The sequence below is a fragment of the Carettochelys insculpta genome, chromosome 16, assembly GCF_033958435.1.
Source record: "Carettochelys insculpta isolate YL-2023 chromosome 16, ASM3395843v1, whole genome shotgun sequence".
In the NCBI taxonomy this organism is placed as follows: Eukaryota; Metazoa; Chordata; order Testudines; family Carettochelyidae; genus Carettochelys; species Carettochelys insculpta.
In genome coordinates this window covers 23,574,150-23,601,655 of record NC_134152.1, presented here as the reverse complement: position 1 = coordinate 23,601,655, position 27,506 = coordinate 23,574,150, and the positions used below count along the sequence as shown (strand labels likewise).

General features: G+C 41.8%; 4 protein-coding genes across 4 annotated transcripts in view; 2 read left to right on the top strand and 2 right to left on the bottom strand.

Moving 5' to 3' along the window:
• Positions 1-3,171, bottom strand: part of PMS2 (PMS1 homolog 2, mismatch repair system component) — a 29,463-nt gene extending 26,292 nt beyond the window's left edge. Inside the window, exons 1-2 of the mRNA XM_075010253.1 lie at positions 3,023-3,171; positions 599-738 (exon numbers count right to left, since the gene is read on the bottom strand). Coding sequence (XP_074866354.1) covers positions 599-738; positions 3,023-3,042 — 160 coding nt within the window. The 5' untranslated portion in view covers positions 3,043-3,171. The remainder of the gene's footprint in view (positions 1-598; positions 739-3,022) is intronic.
• A 292-nt stretch (positions 3,172-3,463) lies between these two features.
• On the top strand, positions 3,464-11,301 carry AIMP2 (aminoacyl tRNA synthetase complex interacting multifunctional protein 2). Its single transcript, XM_075010189.1, has 4 exons — positions 3,464-3,631; positions 5,956-6,162; positions 6,711-6,942; positions 10,564-11,301. Exons 1-4 carry the CDS (start codon positions 3,503-3,505, stop codon positions 10,947-10,949), a joined length of 954 nt encoding a protein of 317 aa, XP_074866290.1. The 5' UTR covers positions 3,464-3,502; the 3' UTR covers positions 10,950-11,301.
• Positions 11,302-11,706: 405 nt separating this feature from the next.
• The window catches only part of EIF2AK1 (eukaryotic translation initiation factor 2 alpha kinase 1), a 37,591-nt gene continuing 21,791 nt past the window's right edge, over positions 11,707-27,506 (bottom strand). The window contains exons 11-15 of the mRNA XM_075010190.1: positions 25,604-25,710; positions 15,469-15,589; positions 15,255-15,334; positions 13,057-13,290; positions 11,707-11,959 (exon numbers count right to left, since the gene is read on the bottom strand). Coding sequence (XP_074866291.1) covers positions 11,828-11,959; positions 13,057-13,290; positions 15,255-15,334; positions 15,469-15,589; positions 25,604-25,710 — 674 coding nt within the window. The 3' untranslated portion in view covers positions 11,707-11,827. The remainder of the gene's footprint in view (positions 11,960-13,056; positions 13,291-15,254; positions 15,335-15,468; positions 15,590-25,603; positions 25,711-27,506) is intronic.
• ANKRD61 (ankyrin repeat domain 61) lies at positions 15,596-25,594 on the top strand. Its single transcript, XM_075010191.1, has 3 exons — positions 15,596-17,241; positions 22,262-22,356; positions 23,290-25,594. Exons 1-3 carry the CDS (start codon positions 17,011-17,013, stop codon positions 24,284-24,286), a joined length of 1,323 nt encoding a protein of 440 aa, XP_074866292.1. The 5' UTR covers positions 15,596-17,010; the 3' UTR covers positions 24,287-25,594.

Sequence of the window (27,506 nt, the reverse complement as noted above, 5' to 3'; positions counted from 1 at the left end):
AGAGCTCTTTGTACCTTGCCCTTTCACCAGCAGAAGTTGGTGCATAAAACATTATATGTTATCCACCCAGTCTCTTTAATATGAGTATCAGTTAATGTTAATTAGAGCAGTTTTTGAGATACACAAACTTGCTTATTGGGAACTAGATTTAAACCAAACTAATTTCTGATAGTCCAACGAATGGCCAGCAAATGGCAGTAAGCAGGCTAGATTCTGTATCAGTTTCTGATTACATATGGTTTTCTAGCAAGGAAGGACATACAGCATCAAGTTTCCAAAATAGGCGTGATGCTGCAAACTTTTATGCTTGTCCTTATCTTTACACTATAGTAATATAATTAATTTTATATAAAGCGAGTGAGTCCACTTGAGAACTAGGCATGGAAATAGTCCTGCCTCCACAGAGCCAACTGCAGAATGGGAACCCAAAGTGTTCTATGCCCTAATTATCCCATCTATAAAAACACTCCAAATATGTCTGGTAAAAGGCAAAGCATTTTTTCTAAACTTTTTGCAGGTGCAGTGCCCTTAGAAGTTACAAAGCAGTATATAAAATTTAAGTATTAAGTTTCCTAGGAAATTAAAATAACTAGCTTACCAATATTAGTAGCTCCAGCATCCACACTGTTTTCCACCAACTCCTTCACCGCAGTGCCTAGGTTCAGTACAACCTGTCCTGAACAGATCTGGTGAACTGATTTACGGTCTATAGGCTTAATGGCTTTAGCAGATAGTGCACTAAAAGAAAAAAAAATTACGAATTAGATGTGAACAAGGTTGCTTATGGCAATTAAAAACACAGAATTAAGAACCAAGTAAATAGAAGCTGACAACTGAGCTTTATGAGAGGATATGGGCTAGTTTATGTAAATATTTGGTTTAAAGTAAGCTGGGGTGTGAATGGGCCCTGTGCTACAGCTTACTATAAACTGACAGCATGACTATATTTAAAACAGTAAAGCACAGATTCAGCACAGATGCTCTCTACACCAAAAGAAAGGTCTCTCCTTTCCATGTAGGTAAGGGTGGGGAACCTTTTTCGAGTGAGGGCCACTGATCCACAGAAAAATCAGTTGAGGGCCACATAAAAGTGAGAAGCAAAAAAACAACCCCTTCCACCCCACCATTACTGACTGAGAAGCCAAAACAAACAACAAACAAACAACACTCCCCTTTTGGATCTTGGGCTTGTAGATGTTGTGTGCTCCCCTACACTCCGGGGTGGGACCAAAAATAATGGGGCTGCCAGAAAGTGGGATGTGTTTTAGAGGTGTTGGGGCATGGGGAAGGACTACAGGAGCGAACTGGAGTGTGGGGTCTGGGTGAGAGGGTGAAGGAGCTTGCTGAGAACTGGGTAGTATGGGTGGGAGCGGTGCAGGAGCAGGATGGTGATATGGGATCTGAGCAGGAGATAGGGTTCTAGAGCAGGATGGGGTGGGATCTGAGCAAGAGGGATGCAGGAGTGGACAGGGTGTGGGATCTGAGTGGGAGGAGGATGCAGGAGCTCCCCTTCATTTCCACTCCCCAAGGGACTCCCTCTTACCTTAACAAGTGGCTGCCAGAGTCCCTGCTACAGCCACCCTAGAAAAGGAAGGGCTCCTGCCTTCCCTGCTGCACCACCGCTTCCCCCTCCCTCTGCAGCAGCCTGGGGTGGCTCTGGACAGTGAGCTCTTAAGTGGGAAAGAGCTCCTGCCTCTTTCTGCTATTGCCTGGATGCCCTGCACGGTGCACAGAAACAGCTCAGCCATTGGGCGCTCAAGCCGTGGCTACTGGGACACCTTGTGGGGAGCACAGAAGCAGCTCTAACACTTATGGTGTTCTTGCCCGCTTCCTCCGGCCACCCAACCTACACGTGGAGCTGGAAAGTGGGTTGGTATGCAGGTGAGTGGGGTGGCTGTGAAGTGGGCTGGGCTGGCAACTTCTCCCCATGTGTCACAAGAACAACCATACTAGGTCAGACTAAAGGTCCATCCAGCCCAGTACACTGTCTGCTGACAGTGGCCTATGCCAGGTGCCCCAGAGGGAGTGAACCAAACAGGCAACGATCAAGTGATCTCTCTCCTGCCATCCATCTCCAGCTTCTGACAAGCAAGAGGCCAGGGACACTATTCCTTACATATCTTGTCTAATAGCCATTAATGGACCTAACCTCCATGCATTTATCTAGTTCTTTTTAAAACCCTGTTATATTCCTTGTCAGATTCAACTGAACCCCCTCCATCCATCAGCAGTCTGGATCAAAGTGGGGGTGGGGGAGCAGATCCAGACCATGGGTTCTCCACCCTTGAGTAGGTAATCTGCTTCCCAGAGACAGGAAAATTCTTCTGTCAATCTAGCACTGTCTATGCTGGGGTGTGGATTTTTCACATGCCAAGAGCTGTAGCTCTACTGATGTAAGTTTCCAGTGTAGATTAGCACTAAATAAATATCTTGACCTAGATATATCGCTCAAGGCCATGAAAAATCTCACCCCACGATGATGATAGTCCAATCGAACCCGCAGGTTAGAAATGCCTAGGTCAGGAGAAAAGTTCTTATACGAATTTAGTTAGTGCCACTAATGGAGGTGAACTGGCCACACTGACAGGAAGAGCACCTCTGCAGACACACCAATCATACACACTGCCATGATACAATGCCACAGCCGTGCTGCTCTGTAACACAGCCAGTCTGTGCCCAGCCTGCTGAGGAGCATTAACAGCCCACTACTGCTCTCTGATTTAGTCCTCTTTGAAACAGGACTCGATCGAAGCGCATTAACAAGCCGTCAGGCGTGCCCATCAGCCGGACGAAGGAGCCCGTTGGAGCACAAGCTAACACGGAGCAGAGCTGCACCACGGTGCCGCGAGCAGACAGCGGAGCCGCCGCGGGGGAACAGGCCGGACAGACTCGCCAGCGCCCGCCTCAGGGCCCCGCAAGCGCCTCGCCCTCAAGGAAGATGAAGCCACCGCTGCTGGGAGAAGGTCCTCAGACGCCTCCATGTTACCAGCACCCCCGCCCCGGCATCGGGATCGGGCCTCACCAGGGCGCCGTCGCCTCCATAGAGCCTTAGCTCGGCACAGAGAGGGACAAGCGCAGTTCCCAGCCACCAGCGCGCCACCGCTCTCGCCTCTTCAGAGGGTAACTCCACCACCCAACTCTGCGAGGATGCACACCCGCGCGGCCATTGGCCACGAGGAAATCATCTTCTCCAATCAAAGAAACCTCCAGTTTCCCGCCTATTGATTGGCTGATTTGTCTGCCCTTTGGCAGAGGGACAGCTGTTCTTCGCCCTATAGAAATCCATCCTATTGCATCAGTCATTCATTCTGACCAGTGAGAGGCAGGGGAAAGGGGCGAGGGCAGGAGGGTGTCGGAGTGAACCAATAGCGTGTGCTTTGGCGTGCGGGACTTGTGCGCGGCCCAATGGAGGGCCGGGTGAAGTGGGCGGGACAGTTTCTAGGCTGGGCCTTGCTGCGGTGGATTGAGTCAGTCAACCAGTGTGTCAGCCTGGTGTGCTGTGATGCCCATGTATAAGGTGAGGCCCTTTCACGGGGGGCCTGGTGCGGTTCGGGTCGAGCAGCTCCCCACCTGCATGTACCAGCTGCGCAACTTGCACCGCGGCCCGGTGGCCGCTACGCCGCCGCACCAGGTAAGAGTGAAGTGTGGGGAGGGCTGGATAGAGGCCTCCTTGGGGGCGAGGCTGGGAGCGGTGGGGGTTGGACGGCGACTTCTTCTGGGGTGGGTGGCAGCGGTGTCCATACGCCGAGAGAGGTCAGCCCTTTTCCCGCCGAGGCCGCCCCGCTTCCTCCCGGCGAGGATCTGAACGGCCCCTGGAGTTGGGCTTGGCGGACTCCGCTCCTCAGGAAAGCGCCCGGCTCCTTCCCGTAGCGCCGCGCGGGTAAGTAGTGAGCTTGGCTGCAGGAACCTAATCCCCGGACTGCAGCCAACTGCCGAGGTGCTCGGACCTGGCTGTGCACCCGTAGGGGTGGGGCAATCTTTTGAACTCGGTCAACGGGAGAAACCAGCCACTGCCTCGTGTGGTCCTTTCGGGGAACCTCTCCTCTGGTGGAGCTTTGTTGCGGCACGGGCGCCCGTGATACTGCTCCTCCTTTGTCCGCAGCGACCATTGCCCGCCCTCGTTGGACGGCACCTGCCTGTGGACGCCAAGTGTTGAGGAACCCGTGGTTTCTGTCAAATGTCTGTCTTGGGGCCATAGGGGAAGAGCCCGGGGAAGCCCCGGACTCCGTTTTTCTTTGTAGAAGTCTGTTGCAGCGTGTGCTTTATTTTTTTGAGATTAAAGCGTTGCTTTATGGCTGTGAAGTTAATGCTAGAATGTGAGTCAGTTGTAAAGCGATAGATAGCATTGAGCTGAGTTTACTAACGGATTGCAGCGGTATGTTTGATAGATGTTACTTAATGAGTGATATGTGGCAGTACAAATGTTGGAATTATAAACTATTTGCTGATAACGTGAGTTAAGTGCTTAACCCACTCGCAAACCAGTTTGCATTTAACCTGAGTGCCAAAAGTTCCACCTCTTCCTTTTCAAGAACAAGAAGTCCTGTGGCACCTTATAGACTAACGCACATTTTGGAGCATAAGCTTTCCTGGACAAAGACCCGCTTCATCAGATGCTTCACAGTCAGATTCCTTTTCAGTTTAGTTTGCCTATTTTCTACATGGCAGTTACAACTTATCAATTAAAAAAAATCTGTGGCATAATAAAAATGGGACAATGTCATATAAATTTAGTGATCTCTAGATAGTCAGTGGGGGGGAGTCCTATGTGTGGTGTGTGTGAGAGACAGAGAGAGAAGACTTCAGTGTTCTGCAGAATGTAAAAAGTTGGATAATTGTTAGTCTTTTTGCAGTATATTACCTGGCCTCTGTTTACATGTTCTCTACAGAAATGCAGTATTGTTGCACATACTTGAAATAGCTATTTTTGTAAAAATCAGATCGAATCTAACAATCTGATTGCAATAAGAGAGCACCAAGTGTCAATTAAAATGTAGTTGTTTTGGTGCAAGGGCATGGATACCACCCCGTATAATATATTCCATATTATTCTCAGTGAACAGTGTGAAATACTCATGTTTAGTACTAAATAATAGCTTTTTCTTTCCTTGTACTTGGAAGAATGAAGGGCCACTAACACAATGTGGAGTAAGTGTTTGCTTTCAGCACTAAAGTACTTGCATTATGCATTATATAGGCTGTTTGTTGCTATTTGGAGCTTTTTTTTAATATATGTTAGCAATATTCTTGATTAAAAATTAACATGAAACAATCCTGCATATCTTGCTTTTTAATAATTAAAACTTTTACATTTTAAACACTCCCCAAAGTGCTAAACACTGTTTTACTATAAAGGGAACTGAACAGAAATGGTAAAATATCTTGCTCTTGTTTGTATAGCAGTTCAGGGAAGTTTAAAAGCCTTATGTTTGAGCACTGGATTACATTTTTATTTAAAGCTCTTTGATATTACAGCATCTGTATTAGTTTCATCAGTCTGAAAGGCACAGCTTGTGTTGAAGTAATTAATGGCTGGCAAGTCATTCTTGGTTCATCAGGCTTTCCTAGTCATGAAATCCTTAAGATCTTCAGGATTTAATTTGGAATTCTTGTACAATTTTAATCTGGTTTTGATTAGGTCGTGGAATCACTGTCATGGAATGGAATAGATTTTCAGTAAACCATTTAAATAATGGGCATATTTGCACTTCACCATTTCATAGACATCTGTTTGCATAAGTCAGTGTAAGTGACATACATTTACCAATAAATTTAAAATATCCTAAAGGAAATTCTTCAGCACTCTTTCATAGTGTGTTAAAATGAAAGTTGTTGTTATAACTAGTGTCAAAACAAGTCTCCATGGAGATTTATGCACAGCCAATTCAATTATATGCAGTAATTGTGTTGCTCTATTGGGTTTGCATGAAAATTAATTTAATGCTTTCTCTCTAGGAAGAGGTTGATCCATCACTTTTAGCACTTGAATCTCGCCAAGAAGAGATCTTAAAACGTTTGTATGAGCTTAAAGCTGCTGTGGATGGGCTCTCAAAGATGATACAAACACCAGATGCGGACTTCGATGTAACCAATATAATCCAAGCTGCTGAATATTCTCCTTTGACAGCAAACACAACAGACTTAGATTTAATGCTTGGGAAGGCAAGTACAGACTTGCATATATCAATATACATATGCCCATTGAACAAATTTTTATGCAGCGTTCCTATGCTCAGTAGTTAGCTTATTTGCTTTGAATCCAAACTTTAATAAGTGGGGAAAACCGCAGATTGTTTGTTTTAAAGAGAAGTAGCAGGTCTCTTGTAGCTTTTATGTATCTCAAGTTTTTATTCAGTCTGTTCAGTTTGAAATTTCCTGATTGCAGAATGCTAAAATAGACAGTTGATCTTGAAATTACGGCCATAGCCCTTTGTTAACTTCACAGAACTAAAACTGACTCTGCCTTGGACCTTGGCTAAAACAAGGTTTTAACTGATAATGAGCACTATTTTTAATTTTAAATATACTAGTTTGGTAAGGAAATTGTTTGTTTGAGTAGATACTGTAAATGTTAAAATAAATAGAATGCTGTAATGTTTAGGATATACAGCTGTATGGCCAGATTTCTTGTTCCACACCAAAATGTAGTTAAGTGCAGTGAGTTGTTACACATTAATTTCTGCTAAATATATTATTTACCTTTCACGCAGGATTATGGTGCTCTGAAAGATATTGTGATCAATGCAAACCCTTCTCTACCTCCGTTATCACTTCTAGTACTGCACAGTCTACTGTGTGAGCACTATAAGATTTTATCAGCTGTTCATACGCATTCTTCAGTGAAATGTGTTCCAGAAAACCTCTTGAAATGCTTCGGCGAACAGGCTAAAAAACAATCACGTCATGAGTATCAATTGGGCTTCACTCTCATTTGGAAGGATGGTAAGAATGGCATCTAGTTTACAGATAGGGAGTGTTGGCTCGTAAATAGTTAAATAATTGGGGACGTTCTAATTTCAAGCACATGCTTTAGATGAACACAGCATTAAAAGGGTAGTTTAGTTAAAAAAAAAAAAATCACACTTTCACACGAATGTTTTCTTGCTACAAGTAATTCCAAAAGTTACTAGAAAAGAGCTTTTTCTCCCCCCTTTAGTTGCCTTCTGACGACACTCTGTATATGCCTAGATGGCTACTTCTACAGAGATCTTTCAAAAGAAGTTCTTCTGGAAGATCTCTTCCGAAAGAACTTCAAAAAACCACATCCACACACACACAAAAGTGGATCAAAAGAGAGCATCCACACAGCCCCCGCTCTTTCGAAAGAACAGGCCAGGGATCGAAAATGAAGACTCCCCTTTTTAAAGAAGGGGCCGGCATAGCGTCTACATTCCTTCACCCCGCCCCCGCCCCACAGGGGATACTTTTCCTGAAACGGGAAAGGAAAAGTGTTTTGTTTTTTTTTTCTTTCTTTTTTTGAAAGGAGCGTGTCATTGTTTTAATTTACTTTCAAAAACACCTTTTGTGTCGACACCCATGGACTCTTGAAAGAGCTCCCTTCTTTCAAAAAAATCTTTAGAAAGAACTTGCTAGCGTAGATGCAGCTGATGTGTCTTAGAATCATAGAAGAGTAGGACTGGAAGGGACCTCGAGAGGCCATCGAGTCCAGCCCCCTGCCCTCATGGCAGGACCAAGTATTTTCTAGACCATCCCTGAAAGCCATCTATCTAACCTCTTCTTAAATAGCTCCAGTGATGGAGATTCTACCACCTCCCTTGGCAATTCATTCCAGTGTTTGATCACCCTGACAGTTAGGAACTTTTTCCTAATGTCCAACCTGAACCTCCCCTGCTGCACTTTGTCCATTGCCTCTTCTTCTATCCTCAGAGGCAAGGAAGAACAAGTTCCCTCCCTCTGCCTTATGACACCCTTTTAAATACCTGAAAACTGCTATCATGTCCCCCCTCAATCTTCTCTTTTTCCAAACTAAACAAGCCCAGTTCTTTCCGCCTTTCTTCATAGATCATGTTCTCTAGACCTCTGATCATTCTCGTTGCTCTCCTCTGGACCCTCTCCAATTTCTCCACATCCTTCCTGAACTGTGGTGCCCAGAACTGGACACAATACTCCAGCTGAGGCCTAACCAGCGCAGAGTAGAGCAGGAGAATGACTTCTCTTGTCTTGTTTACGACACACCTGTTAATGCATCCTAGAATCATGTTTGCCTTTTTTGCAATAGCATCACACTGTTGACTCATATTTAGCTTGTGGTCCACTATAACCCCCAGATCCCTTTCTGCTGTACTCATTCCTAGGCAGTCCTTTCCCATTCTGTATGTGTGACACTGATTATTTCTTCTTAAGTGGAGCACTTTGCATTTGTCCTTATTCAACTTCATCCTGTTTACCTCAGCCCATTTCTCCAGTTTATCCAGATCCTTTTGAATTATGACCCTATCCTCCAAAGAAGTTGCAACCCCTCCCAGCTTGGTATCATCTGCAACCTTAGTAAGTGTACTTTCTATGTCAATATCTAAATTGTTGATGAAGATATTGAACAGAACCGGTCCTAAAACAGACACCTGCGGAACCCCACTAGTTATACTTTTCCAGCAGGATTGAAAACCATTAATTACTCCTCTCTGGGTACGGTTAGCCAGCCAGTTGTTCACCTACCTTACAGTAGCCCCATCTAAGTTGTATTTGCATAGTTTATTGATAAGTATATTATGTGAGACTGTGTCAAATGCTTTACTGAAGTCTAGGTATACCACATCCACCGCTTCTCCCTTATCCACAAGGCTTGTTATTCTATCAAAGAAAGCTATTAGATTGGTTTGACATGATCTGTTTTTAACAAAACCATGCTGGCTGTTCCCTAGCACCTTACCACCTTCCAAATGCTTGCAGATGATTTCTCTAATTACCTGCTCCATTATTTTTCCTGGCACAGAAGTTAAGCTGACTGGCCTGTAGTTTCCCGGGTTATTCTTGTTCCCCTTTTTATAAATGGGTACTATATTTGCCCTTTTCCAGTCTTCTGGAATCTCTCCCGTCTCCCACGATTTACCAAAAAATGATTGCTAAAGGCTCAGATACCTCTTCTATCATCTCCTTGAGGATTTTAGGATGCATTTCATCAGGCCCTGGTGATTTGCAGACATCTAATTTTTCTAAGTAAATTTTAATTTGTTCTTTTCTTATTTCAACTTCTAAGCCTACCCCTTTTTCACTAGCATTCTCTATGTCAGTCATTCCTTCAGATTTCTCAGGGAAGACTGAAACAAAGAAATCATTAAACATTTCTGCCATTTCCAAATTCCCTGTTACTGTTCCTCCCTCCTCACTGACCAATAGCTCTACCCTCTCCTTAGTCTTCCTCTTGTTACTAATGTATTTGTAAAAAGTCTTCTTGTTTCCCTTTATGCTTGTAGCTAGTTTAAGCTTTGCCCACAAAAGCTTATGCTCCAAAATATTAGTCTATGAAGGTGGCACAGGCCTTCTTCAGTCTTAATTTGTCCCCTTTTATTTATTTTTATATAATATAGACACACATACCTGTGGCTGTCTTTTATTACCTAATCATACTTTTTCAGAGGATCCCTTCCTCATTTAGGATACAAGATCTGCTGTAGGGATGAGTGAGAGGTGCATAGGGGGAATGTAAGTAGGATCTCTGTCCTGGCTGTTGTACAAGTTGGGAGGTGTATAGTCATCATCATCATCATCATCTGTTCCCACCCCAAGTCTCATGGTTAAGACACTTGAATGCTGTCTTTGAGAACAGGATTCTAGCCAAATATTTTTTCTGTTCCTCATTTTCTTGGTGCCTGTCTTAAATGTTTGGGTCTGATTTGTAGATGGGCTAAATGCTCTCAGGTGCAACTGTAGTCACTGGGAGCTGTTTTAATGTGTAAAAGTTCCATTATGTGTTGAATACACTAGAAAATTAGGCACTAGGATCTGGGCACCTGAAACTCATATCTACTTTTGATCTGTAAAATACCCCCTCAATGTTAAAATAAACTATTTTTGAAACCACTCCAATACTACAGAGGTAAGCACCAGACAAAAGTCTGAGGAAACTTAAGAGGTTTTTAAGATCATGCTGTAAGGAAAGCACAGTTATCCACTGAGTAGTAAGACATTAAATATCTGGTGTGTATGGAATGAAGCAGGGATCAAGAGGCAGAAATGTGATTGTATTACACCAATAATATATGTATGAGGGGGGCTAAAGAAAGGGTTGCAGTATTTAAAAAGCAAAGCTACACAAACAAAACAAATCCTAGATTAATTCTTGGAAATAGCTTAATGTTTTTAAAAAAAAAACAAAAAAAAAAAAAAACCACCACCTTGAGACTGAGGCAGCCATGTTTGCATAGAAAACTTCAGCCCAACAGGGCAAGTTATAAGTAACTGAAGACAGGATTATGTTGGGTAAACTTTAGAAGAATGCCTGCTCCTGCAGTATATTAACATAGTATTCAGGAAGTTCTCTAATTGAATTGTTTTCCCTGTATGTAAATGTTTGGTGCCAAAGACTTTTTTTGTTTATTTCAGTTCCAAAGCCCCAGATGAAATTCAGCATTCAAACCATGTGTCCCATTGAAGGAGAAGGAAATATTGCTAGATTTTTGTTCTCCTTATCTGGCCAGAAGCATAATGCTGTAACTTCAACTTTGATTGACAGTTGGGTGGATACAGTCATCTTCCAGCTAAAAGAAGGTAGCAGTAAAGAAAAAGCAGCAGTTCTGCGTGCCATGAACACCACACTTGGCAAAACACCGTGGCTGGCAGGGAATGAACTCACTGTAGCAGACATTGTGGCATGGTGTGCACTTCAGCAGACAAGTAGCTCTAATGCTGTTCCAGCCAATGTACAGAAATGGATGAAGTCTTGTGAGAATTTGGCACCTTTCAACAGTGTCCTTAAACTGTTGAAATAAATATGCACTTTTGAAAGGGATAGTCTAATCTTCCACCTCATGCCTAGTGGAGTGGCTGTAAAAAAATCTCTTCTAAAATGTATTTTAGTGAGAAGTATTATCAGTTGTAAAATCTTAAACCAATAAAGAAAATTCAGTTGCCTTTTCCTTGTAACCTTATTTGTATGAAAGTAAACTATGCCCATAGCAGCCAGAGCAACACAGCTGTATGTTGAGCTGCAACTATTGAGGGTGTGTGTTAACCCCAAATCCTAGAAATCAATATTTGGCACTTCAATGTAGTGGCAAAGTTGGGGGTGATAAGACACCCTGAATACCCACAGCTTAAGACAGTCTTGGGGGGTGGGTGGGGGGCAAACTTAGGGTCGTGGGTCCAAGGATGAGGTTGAGGGCCAGGATACATAGTAACCAAACTAAGGGGAAGAGTACACCATGACCACAAACAGTGGGGTCCTAGCTTTGTAACTGGGCAAAATCTGTCAGTGATAATTGACCTGTCACACAGGGTCTCAGGGTCCTTCAAAATATGGCCCTGTTAATTTCCTGACTCCAATGGAGGAATGGCAGGGCCAAGCCCCAGCAGGACTGTGACCCTATGCACAAGGCTGCAGTGCCCAAGCAGTTCCACAACCCAATGATGCATTTTAGCAACCTAACTTGAGAATTTCATGTGCTGGGAATTCCCTTTACCTACTGTAAAGGGTACTACAACTGGGAATCTGAGGTAGCTGGATAAAAATGAAATAAACCACACCTGCTGAAGCATAATTATTGTTGAAAGACATAACATTGAAGTAAAAAGTAGCTTTGAAAAATGTATTAAACTTTGCATAATAGGGTATATTGGACATATGTACACAAAGTAACAGCTGTTCCACTTAAACTGGCGAACCAACTCTCTTATGCTTATCTTCTCTCTCTTTTTCTCTTGAAAGCAATTTTATTTTCTCCTTAAGCTTTTCAATTTCTTCTTCTTGCTGCATCACTTTCTGCTGTAGACTACAAATAACCTGAAACCAAAAAGTTTGAAAAGGCATGAAGTGGAAGGATCCTTCTTACATTGCTTTCCAATAACTTAAGGCAATTAAATCCCCCTACCCCAAGGGAAAAAAAAAAAAAGTTTTACTGATGACAAGGATGGCAGCAGCAGATATCTGGAAGCACCTGAGCTGCAGTGTCCAACCCACTAGCCTTATGTGCTTCAGAAATAGCTGGACAGCACTAGCCCATTTTTCTTGCTGCTACAATTACTAAGTGGTTTATATTTTGAAGCACTAGTGCACATCATCTTTTTGCACCCACCCTGTTGTAGGATTGGAATCTGCATTTTCCCTCGCTTGCAGTTGGTACAGGTATTAGAACTGGGGCTGCTAGTGTATTCCTTGCTTGAAGTGGTTTCCATTATATACAGGGCTTACAGTTTGGTTTAATGTCTCCCAGCACTCCCCCTATACAAATTGTTCTATGGCCCTGACAGAGGTAGGGTCTGAATTGGTGAGGGGGAAGAAGCTGGGGCTGGAGGTAGTGCTGAATTGGAAGTAGAGAAGGAATGAGTGTGCAAGGAGGCACTCTCCCCACAGTTTAGGGACACTTGTTTTTGAGAGAGATGGTGGGAATGTTCTGGGGCTTCTGAAGCTGGAGCCCAGCCCTTGAACCAGCATTTGGTAATTAAAAAAACAAAAAAAACCAACCCCAAGATTCTGAAGTGGTAAGGGAGTGCTTTATGGTGGAGGCACAAGAGAATTATGCAAAACTGTCTTCAGAGAAGCCAGATACATAAGGTTTTGTCAGTTTTATGTTAAATCAAGTTCTACAAATTAACTGGCAAAAACAAAAATAGGTTCTCCATATTTCCAGACCAATATTTTTCAGCCACCCAAGATGAGAAACACTGGAGCAACAGCCCTTTCTCATGCAGTAGTCTTAGGCACAGTAATTACAAACACACATTTGTACTATCCTCTAAGCTGTAGAAAGAGCAATGAGTGAGACTAAAGCTCTGACTGCACAATGCAATTTTTGATATTCTGACAAGACCCATAAATGCACTTTTTAGATATGTTTTCTTTATGCTGTACAAAAGTGAAGGCTCTGAGTAATAACTTACATTTTCTGTACTATGAAACAGTTCACTTTCAAGAAGCTGAGCTGCAGTTGGTCTCTGTGATGATACCTCACTGGTCAGCAACTTAATGTACTTGGTTTGTAAAGGCCATTTGCTGTTAAAAGAACTAGGAATGTGGCCATTTCTTAAACTGGTCAAAATCTTGGTTCTTTCCATTTCTGTTCCAAATGGTTGAAAAAGTTCTAGAAGAATTACACCCACACTGTACATGTCTGACTGGAAGGGGGGTGGAATAAAAAGATCTGCAGTTACATTTATATTCAAAGTAAAACTTTCACTGTTATACACAGTTTGTAAGAAACAATATCAAGTTGTGAACACAGCATTCTGAAGTCTAACAGTCTGTTTGCCATTGTGTTAAAGAAAATATTAGTATATCTGAACTACCTCATCACAGGAGGTACAAAAGAAAAAAGAATAACTGAACCCTGTGCCACAGTAATCAGTGAGGAAACTTTACTAGCTATAGTATAACTGCTCAACAAGAGGTTTGAGTTTTGTTCCCGCTAACTGCAATATACTTGTGTGTTTAAAGGAATGTTTATTTGTTCCATTGTATTTAAATCTCACTTAATTTTTTCTTGCTGGAGAAATGTTGCTCTTAAAACTAAGCTTTAAAAAGACTCAGTGCTGTATGATTTCTTTTAAAAAGATGGTTTTAGTGAGCAAAGACAAAGGTAATCATCTTAACCTAAAGAAAGTACATCTGAATAATAAAGGCTGAGCACACAGTTCTTTGCATTGTGTTTTTTAACATTATGTCTACACTACTAGCTTGTCAGTACCCAAAAGTCAACAAAACAAAAATTGCCAAAAGGGTGTTCATACTTGTACCCTTTGTCAACAGATCATTTCCACACGGGGGGGCACCATCATTGACAGTGAGTAATGCGCTGTGGGTATGTATGCCACAGTGCATTATTGTGGGAGGGCAGAGCTGATCCCTGTGCATCTTGGGATTCCCTCCGAGTGCTCCCACAGCCATTTCAGCTACTGGCTATGTCTACATGTGAAGCCTATAACGTCTACACGTCCTCCAGGGCTGGCAACGTCGATGTTCAACTTCGACGTTGCGCGGCACCACATCGAAGTAGGCACTGCGAGGGAACGTCTACATGCCAAAGTAGCACACATCGAAATAAGGGTGCCAGGCACAGCTGCAGACAGGATCACAGGGCGGACTCAACAGCAAGCCGCTCCCTTAAAGGGCCCCTCCCAGACACAGTTGCACTAAACACCACAAAATACACAGAGCCGACAACTGGTTGCAGACCCTGTGCCTGCAGCATGGATCCCCAGCTGCCGCAGCAGCAGCCAGAAGCCCTGGGCTAAGGGCTGCTGCACACACTGACCATAGAGCCCCGCAGGGGCTGGAGAGAGAGCATCTCTCAACCCCTCAGCTGATGGTCGCCATGGCGGACCCCACTATTTCGAAGTTGCGGGACGCGCAACGACTACACGGTCCCTACTTCGACGCTGAACGTCGAAGTAGGGCGCTATTCCTATCCCCTCATGGGGTTAGCGACTTCGACGTCTCGCTGCCTAACGTCGAAGTTAACTTCGAAATAGCGCCCGGCGCGTGTAGCCGTGACGGGCGCTATTTCGAAGTTAGTGCCACTACTTCGAAGTAGCGTGCACGTGTAGACACGGCTACTGAGAGCAGCCTCATGAGTAGCTCTGTGAGCTCTCTGTATTGAGGAATGTCAAAAGCAACATTGTAGTTTGCCTGCCACAGTATTCCTAGTGAAGGACAGCACAGGAGCAGTCCAATGATTCGCTCTCTTTGTTCCAAACACAGAGCATCACTTTCAGCTGTCAGATACATCCCAGAGCTTTGAAAGGAGAGGGGTGCACACCTGCAGGACAGCAGAGATCAAAACACTGAGCAGAGCAATCAGGGCAGGCATTATGAAATGCTGCAGGAAGCCAGTTCTGTCAACAAAACAAACAGCAGTGTCTACACTGGCCTTCTGTCAACATTAAAGGGGGAGGAGAGTCTCTTGTGGTGAAAGGTTTTTGTCACTGCAGTTGGGCATTTCGCCCCCCGCCGCAAGTCACATTGCAGTGTGTGCACTCTCACTGTTTTGTCACCAAAAGGCAGTTTTTGGAAACAAAACTCAGTAATGCAGTCAAAGGCTAAAATTCTACTGGGGGAGGGGGAGGCAGGAAACTGTCACTACCTTGAAATTATAATGAGATCCTTGCAACTGTTCTGGCGAAGCATACAGACAAGTACCCACTCCTGAAGTATGTTTTAGTCCTACAAAAAAGAAACCATTTAAATTGCTCAGTGTCTCCAGTTTAATTTATAACAATGTATAATGATCTCAACATTTATTCTTTCAATAATGCATTGCTAATTTTTAATTGAAAACAATGTGTTTTTTCAATTACCAGTTGTCTTCTCTGTCTTTAACCAGTGGTCTGGGTTTTCCTGTATAATATCTCTGCAAGCCAGTCCGAAATCTCCTATTTTCACATGGTGGTCTGATCCATACAGAAAGATATTTCTGGGCTACAAAAATAGACTACATAAATCTCTTATTTAAAAAAAAATAAAATCAAGTATTCTGAAGTAACAATTCTCTAAAGTTTTACAAATTGTAATATTCCCTGTCGCCTACGGAAGGATAAAGCCAAATAAGAACTATAATTATTAATTAACATCTGCAATAATGACCTAGTAAAAGAGAGCAAAAATGAAATTAACATATAGTATTATATCAGAAGATAATGCAAACACTGATGGGGGCAGACAAGAAACACCAGAGGATCTACAGAGAAAACCATGGGCAAACAAAAATATAGCATTGGGGAAAAAAAAACAAAACAAAACCAAGCTTATTGCCTTGGGGGGAATAATATTAAATGAATCTTCACGAGGAGGGGGGAAAAAATAGAAATGACAAGAGACATGATAGTGGACAGCAAATTTAGATCATATGCTATATAATATAGCAGCAAAAAGAAATTTGGACCGTATATTGAGACATTATGCAACAGTCCCACTTCTCCAAAAGACTCTGGTGGTCATATCTCAAATAGTACAGTCAATTCCAAACAACTTAGTATCAGAGAAAGATAAATAAATTTGGAAGAGTCTAGCAAAGAGTAAAAGTGATTAGGAGTCAGAAAGCAGTATTATATGAAAAAAAGAAGATAAAAAATATCTTTATGTTAAATTTATGTGACTATAACAATGGAAAATGCAAAAATTAAAAAGGTTACCTACAGACTGTAAACACAAAGAAAGGAAATTTATTTAGGTTGTGAGATCAAGTATATATGATATTAAATAGAATATTTAGGCTGCACAACAGAAAATTGTCTCCACAGTGAAATATATTAGGATGCAACAATTCATGAAAAAGGGAAGTAAAAGCCCTAGTGCTGAACTGTATAGAATAATCCTGCCTTGGCTGGGGGAAAACCTAAATGATTAAAGGCACTGTCCATCTTTAATATATTTATTATTTTATAGAAAGTGTAAAATTTTACACCAGCACTGAGGGAATGCTAAATACATGAAAAGCATCACAACAATTATGTCTGTCAAACAAATGAAACAAGATTCCAGACTAGTATCAAACAGTTGTAACTTTAAAAATTGGACATATCACAGAACTGGAAGGGACCATCAAGAGATCATTGAGTCCAGTCCCCAGCCTTCACAGCAGGACATATCACCATCCCTGACAGTTCGTTTTTTTGTTTTTTTTTAAATCTAACCTGCCCCAGCTCCTTGAAAGGCCTCCTCAAGGATTGGGCTCACAAATCTGGGTTTACCAATGCTCTAACTACTGAGCTGTTCTAGTTGTTCTAGAACCAGATGTCATGTGGCATCACAAAGAGTGACACATTTCCAATGGCAGAGTCCAAAATTCTACCTTCCCTTTGGACCATGTATTCTCATGACAAACTAAATTTATCTTAACCATGGGTAACATAACCAAGGGAACCAGCACACCCACACTGGACTCCAATTCTTTCATTTACTACCTTTCTTCCAGTAGGCAGAAACCATCTAAGACACTCCAGGCAAAACTATATGAAGCAATAATGAAAGATGACAGCACCAACATTAAAGCTTTACTAGCACACCAACCTGTCAATGAACCACTGATTGTTTGGGACAATACTGCATGCAAAAGACAACTGTCAATTCAGGTAAATCATTAGACTTCTATTATCAACATTTTTAAAACCACACAGTAAAGATGCTATTTAAATTTCACCAAAGAATTCCTCAACTAATTCATTTAAAGTTAGTACAGGTTGAACCGCTCTGATCCAGAACACTTGTCCAGCAACATCTGTGAGTTAGTTGGATGACCATGTATGATAGATGTGGCCACGTTTCCTGTGGTCCTATAAAGTTTATTCACGGCCACCAGTCCTGGCTCTCAGTGTTCTGTGTTATTTAGCTGTAATTTACCCCTAAATATCTTGTAAGAGCCCAGAAAGCAAAAAAGTGTTGGTAATGCAGCTAAACAATACTGACCTCCCGTAGTCCAGCAAATTCTCTCCAGTACCGGTTAGGTCCTGAAGGTGCTGGACTACAGAGGTTCAACCTGTATAATTAAAAATGGGGGCTTCTAGATCTCTCTGACTGGTTAGAGCTTACTGAATGTTCAGCTCTTGATAAGTGAGATTAATTTTGAGACTTTATATGTTAGTTGAGGAGCCTAATTTCAGACACTCATCCTTTTAAAAATCCCCAGCCAAAACAATGAAGTCAACTGACACTCAGGTTTAATGCACAAAAAGCTCCCCTATTAATAAATATATATGGCAGAATAAATCCCACAAGCCCCACAACTCCAGAAAATGGCTTTATTTTGACCCAGTGATTTGGCTGAATTGTAGTATCAAGTGACTTGCAAATCATCTGTGAAATTAAATACTGTACCCTTTAAAAAGAAGATGGCTGTGTCCCTGATCATAAAAACTAAACCTTTTAGGTTTGCTGGTAGGGATCAGCTAACAAAGGGAGTATTATCATTTTAACAGCCCTGGTTTGTATTGTATTTAAAAAAAAAAAAACCAAAAACCAAGAAATGTATAAAAAAAATGGTATTTCTAAGACATTACATTATGGAGCCTGTCAACTTCAGGGGCTACCTCACAGTATTCATCTGAACTAAGAGCTGTCAAATTCAGAGTTAAAATCTGCCATTCACTCCACCATTATGCTATTTTGTGGTGTATAAGTATTGAGGAAGGCGCAGACCAGCAGAAATCTAACACATAATCCTGTTTGTTCAAGCTCTCTGAGACAGGCTGCAGTCAGGCCTTCTTTTTCTCTCTTTATTCCTGCAGTATAAGAAGCCAATTGAATAGCAGAACTGATATTAGAAGAAAAACAACTAATAAATATTCTTCTTTCCTCCCCTTCTCTGTTTAACTTGTATTCTGCAACCCTATTGATCATAATATTGTCAAGTATGGAGTTTTAATTGAAAATCAAAACAGAAACCTCTTTTTTGGTGATAAAAATATCTACACAAAAAAAAAAAAATCACTCAGTTGCTAGGATGAAGCATCAGGGAGCACTGCCTTTCTTTCAACTTTCTGGCTGCAATCAAAGTAGCAAAGTGGTTCATTTAGCTAACAGACCTCCCACTATGCATGATGCATATGACCAGCCAAAGAATAAAACAGCTATCAGCTCCCAACAGCAAGGAAGCTGTGGTACAAAATTCCCACATCAAAAAGCAGATGAAGATGAATGGCCTAGGACATCAGAAACCATCTATGTGGTAATCATGCCTATGTTGACTAGTGAGGAAAAAAGTAATCAAGCTTCCAAGAGTAAGATGAATGGGTTAAAAATGTATTTAATACAGTAGGGAATCAGTGACAACCGTAAATAGAGCTTGAGTGTTTCCAGGTTTACTAATCCTGTTCCCTCCTTTTGCATCCTTTACTTAGCCAAAGCTCTGGTCTCCTTCATTACAGTTAAATATAAAACCCTGAGTAATCATGAAGTAATGTATATTCCTGTGCAGTAAGGCATCTCCTTTCCAAAAAGACATGGGGAAAAAAGACATCACTTAATTGTGTGCTTTTCCATCTAATTATGAACTGTTAGTAGAGAGGATTTCCAATTAATTAGTGCAGTGTGTTTGTAACAGGATATGCTGACCCTGTCAAACACACTAATCGAGCTCTAACTAAAAGACAGGCTCTTAGCATTGGCCAATTAACTGAGCAGGGATACAACCAAGAGGCTAACTGGATGGAAATAATCCCAATAGTTAGACCTGTATAGGCACACAAGAAGGAGGGATAAGAGAAGAATTGAGAGCCTGAAGGGAGGCAGAAGTAGGCAGGATTAGCTGCTGCTACTGTTTGCTTCTCCTGAAGGAAAGGAAGCTAGTGACTCACTGTCAATATAACATACAGCAAACCCCTGCTTTACGTGAGTTCGACACGTGTTAATCATATTAACACGAATGTTTAAATCCCAGGCTCCAGCTGCCCGCTTCCCCCAGCTGGGGGGAAGCAGGTGGCTGGAGACTGGTGGGGCACAGTTTCCCCCTGGCTTCCCCCAGCGGGGGAAAACCAAGGGGAAGCTGTGGGGCTGCTCCTTTTAGCACTCCGCCACCATCTCCAGTGCTGAAAGGAGCAGGCCCACAGCTTCCCCTTTCAGAACTCTGCCGTCAGCTCCAAGCACTGGAACCGGTTGTGGAGCACTGAAAGGAGCAGGCCACACAGTTTCCCCCAACTGCAGGAAGCCAGGCGGACACTGCTGCTGGGAGGAGGAGAGTGGGGGAAAGCCCCTCAGCCCCAAGGAACTGGAAAATTGACCAGGTGCTGCTGTGCCTGGCTCACTGCTCCCCACTGCAGAAAGGGGGCCTGAAAACTGGCCAAGTGCTACTGCACCTGACTCCGGGCCCCCAGGAGCTTGGAGGCAGAGGGAGGGGTCCCCGTCCACTGACTTACTCAATATTTGAGTTACACAGGGGCTGCAAGGAATGCAACCCCCATGTAACTTGGGATTTTACTGTACAATAAAATACAGTGATAATGAAGGAGACCTGGAATGGTTGCAATTCGTAGTTAAGGCCTGAGAGAAAACTCCTGGGACGACCTCAAGATAGTGTTTTATCCATTTTTACAATAAATTCCAATTAAAGTGAAGTCAACCATTTTCCACTGAATGTCTTCCTTAGGAAAGGACAACAGAACACATTAGATATGTACAGGAACACTGTACAAATAGGCTACTATAGTCAGCCTAGAACTGATTAACTGTACTACTCCTAACAACTGTTTGAACCTTCCCATTCATATTAAAAATGGGGTATTATTTCTGTAGCAATTTACTACTGCGTCACTTAACAAATTCTGCCTACAGAAAGCTTAGTATCAGGGTACAAGTTAATATAATATACAGTAGCAAAAATCAAAGCATGGTAAGGGGGCATTTCAAATGGTATGCATCAATCTAAGTTGCTTTTTAAGTGTTGCCAAGGAAAATTGGACCAATATTGCTTGGAAGGTTGTCGCAGCATATTGGGCAGCTTGAAAGAAAACAAGAAATAAGCAAACACAGGGAACAGTAAGGTGATGGTTCCTCTGACTTTGTGAGAACACACAAATGCTGTTATTTCGGTCTGTATCAGTAAGACATTAGTATACATGATCAACAGAATTACAAGACTATGGCTACATCTACACTAGCCCAAAACTTCGAAGCGGCCATCCAAATGGCCATTTCGAAGTTTACTAATGAAGCACTGAAATACATATTCAGCACCTCATTAGAATGCCAGCAGCTGTGGGACTTTGAAATGGACACGGCTTGCCGCCGTGCGGCTTTTCCAGACGGGGGTCCTTTTCAAAAGGACCCCATCAACTTCGAAATCCCCTTATTCCTAACAGCAGATAGGAATAAGGGGATTTCAAAGTTGGTGGGGTCCTTTTGAAAAGGACACCCGTCGGGATGAGCCGCGCGGTGGCGAGCCACGTCAATGTCGAAGCGCTGCGGCTGCCAGCATTCTAATGAGGCACTGAATATGTATTTCAGTGCTTTATTAGTGAACTTCAAAATGGCTATTTGCATAGCCATTTCGAAGTTTTGGGCTAGTGTAGACACAGCCTATCAGAAAAAACTGGAATGAAAATAACTACTATTAAGGATAAGAAAAGTGAATAGTTAAAAGTCCTATTTGGAAAAAAATGGACAGACAGGATATTATTTCCTAGTCTTCTCTAATTACAATGTTGTTAAATATATTTCTTAAGAAAAGCAGCATCATAAGACATAAATCAATATACTCCTAAATCTGTAAACAGCTCAAACTCTCATAGCTCACAGCAGTGTTCCTGATAAACTGAGCACTCGGACAAATACCCAGAGGAGATACACGTACTGCTCACCTGATTGGCAGAGCTCACACAGCTGCTTACAGCCAGCAGTATGTGTTTATGTGTGGTGCACATCTGTACACGCCATGGTGCACATAACAAAATTTATTCTACCCATGAGTTGACGGGGGGCGGGGGGGAAATAGAGGTAACATTGGCTCATGGAACCAGCTTGACTGAAACCGCAGGCAGGCAGTCTGTGACAGTTTTAGGACAATACATTTACCCCCCCATCTACAATGTATGCTCCCTAGAAACAGGCATGTACACAACTTTATAGCTAATACTCACTAAGTGACCCAATTTTCTTGATTTTATTTTTTTTTCAAGCAATGAATGTTTAGAAATCTTAAAAGCCAGCCTACAGGACAATATTAATAACATTTCTAATAACCAATACATAACTACTCTAATTATTGACACACCTGCCTATCCTCCAAGTATATTAATACTAAAATTCAAATACTTTGTAGGCAAGAAAATCAGGAAAGAACATCCACACACACACATAGTTCTTAGGTACTACTTGCAACTACAGCAAATCCTGCAAAACATATTCTGCTATTGGTTTGATGATTTAATGGACCAAATTCTGCAGTCTGTGAGGTAGACAGCAAGAATGCCAACATTCAGGCAAATGCCTCCCTCTGCTCTCATTTATCAAGAGACTAAGGAAGACTGGTAAAATCTCACCTCATCCAGCCAACATGTACCAGTCACACATTGTACTAGATAAACTAATTCACCTTCAAGCAAAGTCAGATTGCAGAATTCAAAAGAACACTAACAAATACTTATTTCTGATTTCATACAGGATCAGTCTATTCTTCCAATTCACTTAGCTGCCAAACACAGAAGAGAGAAGAGTTTACATTGTTTACTAGAATCTGGTGCTGACCCAAAAATAAGGTAGGGCATTTGTAGTCACTCTCATGTTGCATTCCATTGAGAATATGCACAATTTCATGTTAAAGTGCAATATAGTTTTAGGATTCACTTAGTGAATAAGATCTTATATATGTTGGTGTGCAGGATTTCCCACACTATGTGGCAAGAAAACTTGAGTTCATAATTTTGAATACTGAATTTTGAATTCACTTAACATATGCAGAAATACATAGCAGAAGGGGCACATGATAACATGGATGTTGTACACAAATTAGGGTAAAAATGTGAATATGGTCACTATGCTGCCTGCTGCCAGCTGCCATGGCCCTAAAGACATTGAGCAGACAAGATAAATCTCAAACTGAAAAAAGAGGAAAAACATTAGTCCCAAAAATAAAACAGTTGTTTTCAGCCTTTTTTGATATACCACTCACAAAAATAGCCAAAGAATCATCTCATCCCACAATCTTTTGATCATTAAATTGTGGAATTTTAATCACAAGCGTGATAGGAACTTGTGCTTGCCTCTCCACATGCTTTTATTTATGTCTATACTTTGCTCAACTCTGGGATAGTGAAGGGTGTAGGTACTGTGAACTATTCTCCCTTTTCAAGCTCCAGAGTTGACCATAACAATTAAGGCAGAAAAGAGAGAAGCTGAGGAGCAGCTCTGTGATTTGCTGCTGGTCTGAAGGGGGCAGAGGCACCAGCCAAAACAACAAATTAGAAGTAGGTAGGGAGCTCTTCCGCCTTTCACCCAACCCCAGCTACTGGTTTTAGTGACGACACACAGATTTTGTTGGTCTTTCAATTGATGGTGTGGCACCAACTGCCAGGTCATGCCTTACCAAACTGTCTTTGCTGTCTAAAGTATTCTACTTGGCTAGCTTTATGTAAGCAGCTTGCTGTTTAGTGAAGTTAAGAGAATTAACTTACAAAGTTTTTCCATTTTAGAGATAGCAGAGGTCACACGGCACTTCACCTCCTCCTATTGCACTGGCCAACTACTTACATATCTGGGACAGACATCTTGACCAGACATCAGAGAAACCTGGCAACTACACAGAAGAATGCAGAAGATTGTCTTCGGATCTTGTGTGAGAAGGGAGTTCAGACAGATTCTGAAATGGATAAGAACTACAAACATAGTGCCTTACATTTAGCCCTAGACGCTGCAGCCTCTGGAGCTATATCTATTCTAATTGAGAATGGGGCCAACATAAATGACACAAATGAGTTTGGCAAAACAGCACTTCACACTGCTGCAGAGCATTTGAACAAGGAAATAACAGAAACTTTAATCACCTGTGGAGCAAACATTAATTGTACTATTCCAACTTATGGAAAAACAGCCCTTCATCTAGCAGTGTGCACCGCATCATCTAAAGCGGGAACGGTTTTAGCTGCCGATATAGATTGTATTCATTTACTGTTAATGAATGGAGCCAAAGTAAATAGTCAAGACTGTGAAGGGCGAGCAGCTATTCATGATGCTTGCTTGGGAGGAAGAAAAGAAATAGTTGATCTTCTCTTAGATTACCATGCAGATATAAACACTTTAACAAGACTTGGGCAATCTCCCCTTTTTCTGTTTCTTCAATGTAGGTCAAATCTAAGGCACACATCACTATTAAATAAGTTGTTAAACATCTCATACCCTTTGAAGCTAATCAATAATCAAGGAGACCTACCCACCACACTTCTGCTCCCTGAATTTCAAATACAAAAAGACTTTCTCATAAGATTATCGCAAAGCATGTTGTCTCTGGAGGACATCTGCAAAATCACTATCAGAAGAATATATGGAGAAAAAAACAAACAATGCTTGAAAAAACGACTTCCAGCAATTGTATGGAATTCTTTATACAACTACCAGGACTATTCACAGCTTTGGTATATAAAATCTCATGATTTAAACAGTCACAATGTTCAACAATTCTGGAAGATCTGATTAATGTATGTGAAATATGCAGTGGCACACACCTACATGATTAAGTGAACAGAGAAAATGCTAATCCTGAAACCCTAATGTAAAATTAAACTTGAATCACAATGCATATTAATATTGTATGTGTGTTTTGAAGCAGCTCTTCTCTCAACATGTAATTTTACTAATCAAAGTGGTTTTTACGTGTAATATTCTTCATGTGTAATCACTATTTTAAAGACAGTATCTAGAAAAACAGTCAGTGAACTTCCAAGAGAATGGGATGAAGAAATCACACATTCAATCTATTTCTATAGGTTTTCAGTTCAAGCAAGAAAATAAATAAGCAAGCCATTCCACAAATTTTCATAATTAAAGCCAATTAAACAATTGTCTTATAACCATATCTAATGTCAATCAAGGTTGCTCAGGAGGATGTAAGGACATAAGTTCTAATTCATTAGATGTTTTTAAAAATAATTTGGCTCCCACTGTTCTTAATGGGAATGAAGTCAACCTGGTGAACTCTGTGCTGTCTGGAGGCAGAACTGAACACTAAAGGAAGGTGAATAAAATCCAAGGAATCTTGGTTAAGGGAAACGTGTGGCCTCAGCGCCATTGAGAACAAACTGCAGATAGTCATTTTGAAAGAAAGCAACTGTTTGTGAATTTCTCTGTCAAGGGAGAATGTTAACAGGAAAAAAAATTACCATTAATACTAAAATTTTCAAGACTCATCCGTCTCCTGGGGTTTATGTAGATAATGGCCATGCTGAAATAATTTGGGACACAGAATGGTCTGACAAGCAGTGCTCAATTTCTTAAATGACCAATTTTTAATTAATTCTAACTCATATTAATTAATAGGTTTACTTGTAAATTCTCAGCAAATTCATTCTGCCATAAAGTAAGTGCTGTCATTTTGGAGAAGACACAGTATATTTTTCATCCATTAAGTGGTTTAGTCTATAAGTGCAAAACTCAGCTCAGCCTTAACTATGCTGCACTACCAGCACCTGTGTAACACATAGTCTTCCCAGTATTAAATAAATTAATAAATAAATAAATAAATACATGACAACAACAACAACAACAACAGCAGCAGCTATCTCCTAAATGGCACTTTTCAACAGTAGATCTCAAAGCACTTTTTAAAGCAAATCACAATCAACACCCCTTCTACAGATGGGGAAATTGAGGCACAGAGCTGAAATAACTTGCCCAATATCGCCTGTATGCTAGTAGCAGAGCTGAGGACAGAACCCAAGTCTCTTGAACACAAGGCCAGTGCTCCATCCACTAGGCTTCATTGCATGTTTTAATATTAATTTTTCAACTTACTTTAATGTCTCGATGCATGACTCCCTTGCTGTGGATATAGTATACTCCTTCCAGTAACTCTCGAAAAATTCTTGATGTCCAGCTGACGTCCACAAGGTGGTAAGGACCTTAAAACAAGTGTTAAATTATTTGACCTAACTTTGCTAAAACTGAAAGCCTTATAAATCTATGGTAAAATGGCATCAGTTTATCTGCAACATGAAGACATTCTAAATAAATTTAACAGGTTAAAATATGATTTTCTATGATGTAAGCAGGAAAGTTCTTCAATAACTTCTCATAATACAAGAACTAGGGCTCACTAAGGCTACATTTATACTAGGCAAAGTGAGATGACCACAGATATGTAATTCTATCTACAAGCAATTGCTTAGCTAGAATCAATGTATCCATGCTCAACTAACTTGGCCACCTCTGCTTGGAAAGGTCAATAGAAGAGTTTCTCCTATCCACCACCCTTACTCTTTGCATCTCACAAGGAGTACAGGGCTCAACTGTGATCCCTGAGAGATCGACTTCATGCATCCATACAAGACATGCAAAATTGAACCCCAGAAGATTGACCCTGAGCAGGTCAATCTTCCAGGGTACAGCAGATGTAACATAACTGTAATTAACAGACAGCAGGTTTAAAACAAAAGAAAGTATTTTTTTCCCCACACAACATACAGTCAACCTAGAGACCTCCTTGTCACAGGATACTACGAAGGCCAACACTATAACATAGTTCAAAAAAGAACTAGATAAGTTTATGTAGGATAGGTCCATCAATGACCCCACCATATATTTGCCATAAACTGGGAATGGGAAACGGGATGGATTACTTGATATCTATTCTGTTCATTCCCTCTGGGGCACCTGGCACTGGCCACTGGCAGAAGACAGGATACTGGGTTAGATTAGCCCTTGGTCTGATCCAGTATGAGTGTTCTTATGTTCTTGCTCATATCCATTCCAATTAAGTGCGTGCACACTGCATACACCACCATAGTAAAGTTTTTTACCAAAGTGGTATCTATCAAGTTGGCTCTGGTGCACCCTGGAGTCATACCCTCATTGAGCCAAAAGGCCCTGGCACCTCCGGTGTTGTTTCTTATCAGCAAGGGAGTCATGCAACTACTCCTATCAGCAAGCTTTGGTCTTCTCTACATGTATATAGTAACTTATAGTAGTGAAAATATAGAATTTAGTAGTAGATTAGAAACCAGCTTACTGGAGTTATCCTTTACTCGACACCAGGGCATTCCTGGATCCCTGCAGCTTAAGTCACGTGCAAAGTGCCATAAGCTCATGTCAATTAATGAACCCCATTCCTCATGCCTTAAGTGCTTGGGGGAGTGTCACCCACAGGAGTGCTGCAAGATTTATAAGTAGTTCAATCCCTTTACCAAGAAAGACAGGAATCAAAGACAAATTCCTTCTTACAGAGCCAGCTCTCCATCCACCCTGAGAGCAGAACCATGCTGACTTGGCACTGAGCACCCTGACCTCAGCAAAAAGCTCTCTGGTTTCCCTGAGAGATAGGTGGTGCAGCTCAGCCTCTCTGGCTCCAAGGAAGGACTGCTACATTTTCCAGGACTCTGGGCACCACCTGGCATCTCCTGCCAAGAGGAAGAAGTAGGAGGAGGCAAACTGTGTTGCGCCCCAACACCAAGGTCCACTGCTCACAGGGAAGCCAACTCAGACTCACTAACTGCCAGCTTCGTACCACTGACTCCAGCCCCAAAAATGGACACATCCAGTCTGGTACCACTGGACTCTACACAACTGGGGAGATATTGGGGTATGACCATTGCACTACCATCTACGCCAGAGGCATCTGAGGCGGAAGGGAGTGTACACAAGCAAGCTCTCGAAGAAGAAAAAACAGTTACTAACCCTCTGTAACCTCTGTTCTTTGAGA

Excerpts from the sequence above, each read along its gene's own strand:
- ANKRD61 (XM_075010191.1), top strand. The coding sequence starts at position 17,011 with ATGGGTAACATAACCAAGGGAACCAGCACACCCACACTGGACTCCAAT. Across the intron at positions 17,242-22,261 it reads AAAGACAACTGTCAATTCAG|GATCAGTCTATTCTTCCAAT; the intron begins GTAAATCATTAG and ends GATTTCATACAG. Across the intron at positions 22,357-23,289 it reads GGTGCTGACCCAAAAATAAG|AGATAGCAGAGGTCACACGG; the intron begins GTAGGGCATTTG and ends TTTCCATTTTAG.
- AIMP2 (XM_075010189.1), top strand. The coding sequence starts at position 3,503 with ATGCCCATGTATAAGGTGAGGCCCTTTCACGGGGGGCCTGGTGCGGTT. Across the intron at positions 6,163-6,710 it reads TAGATTTAATGCTTGGGAAG|GATTATGGTGCTCTGAAAGA; the intron begins GCAAGTACAGAC and ends CCTTTCACGCAG. Across the intron at positions 6,943-10,563 it reads CACTCTCATTTGGAAGGATG|TTCCAAAGCCCCAGATGAAA; the intron begins GTAAGAATGGCA and ends TGTTTATTTCAG.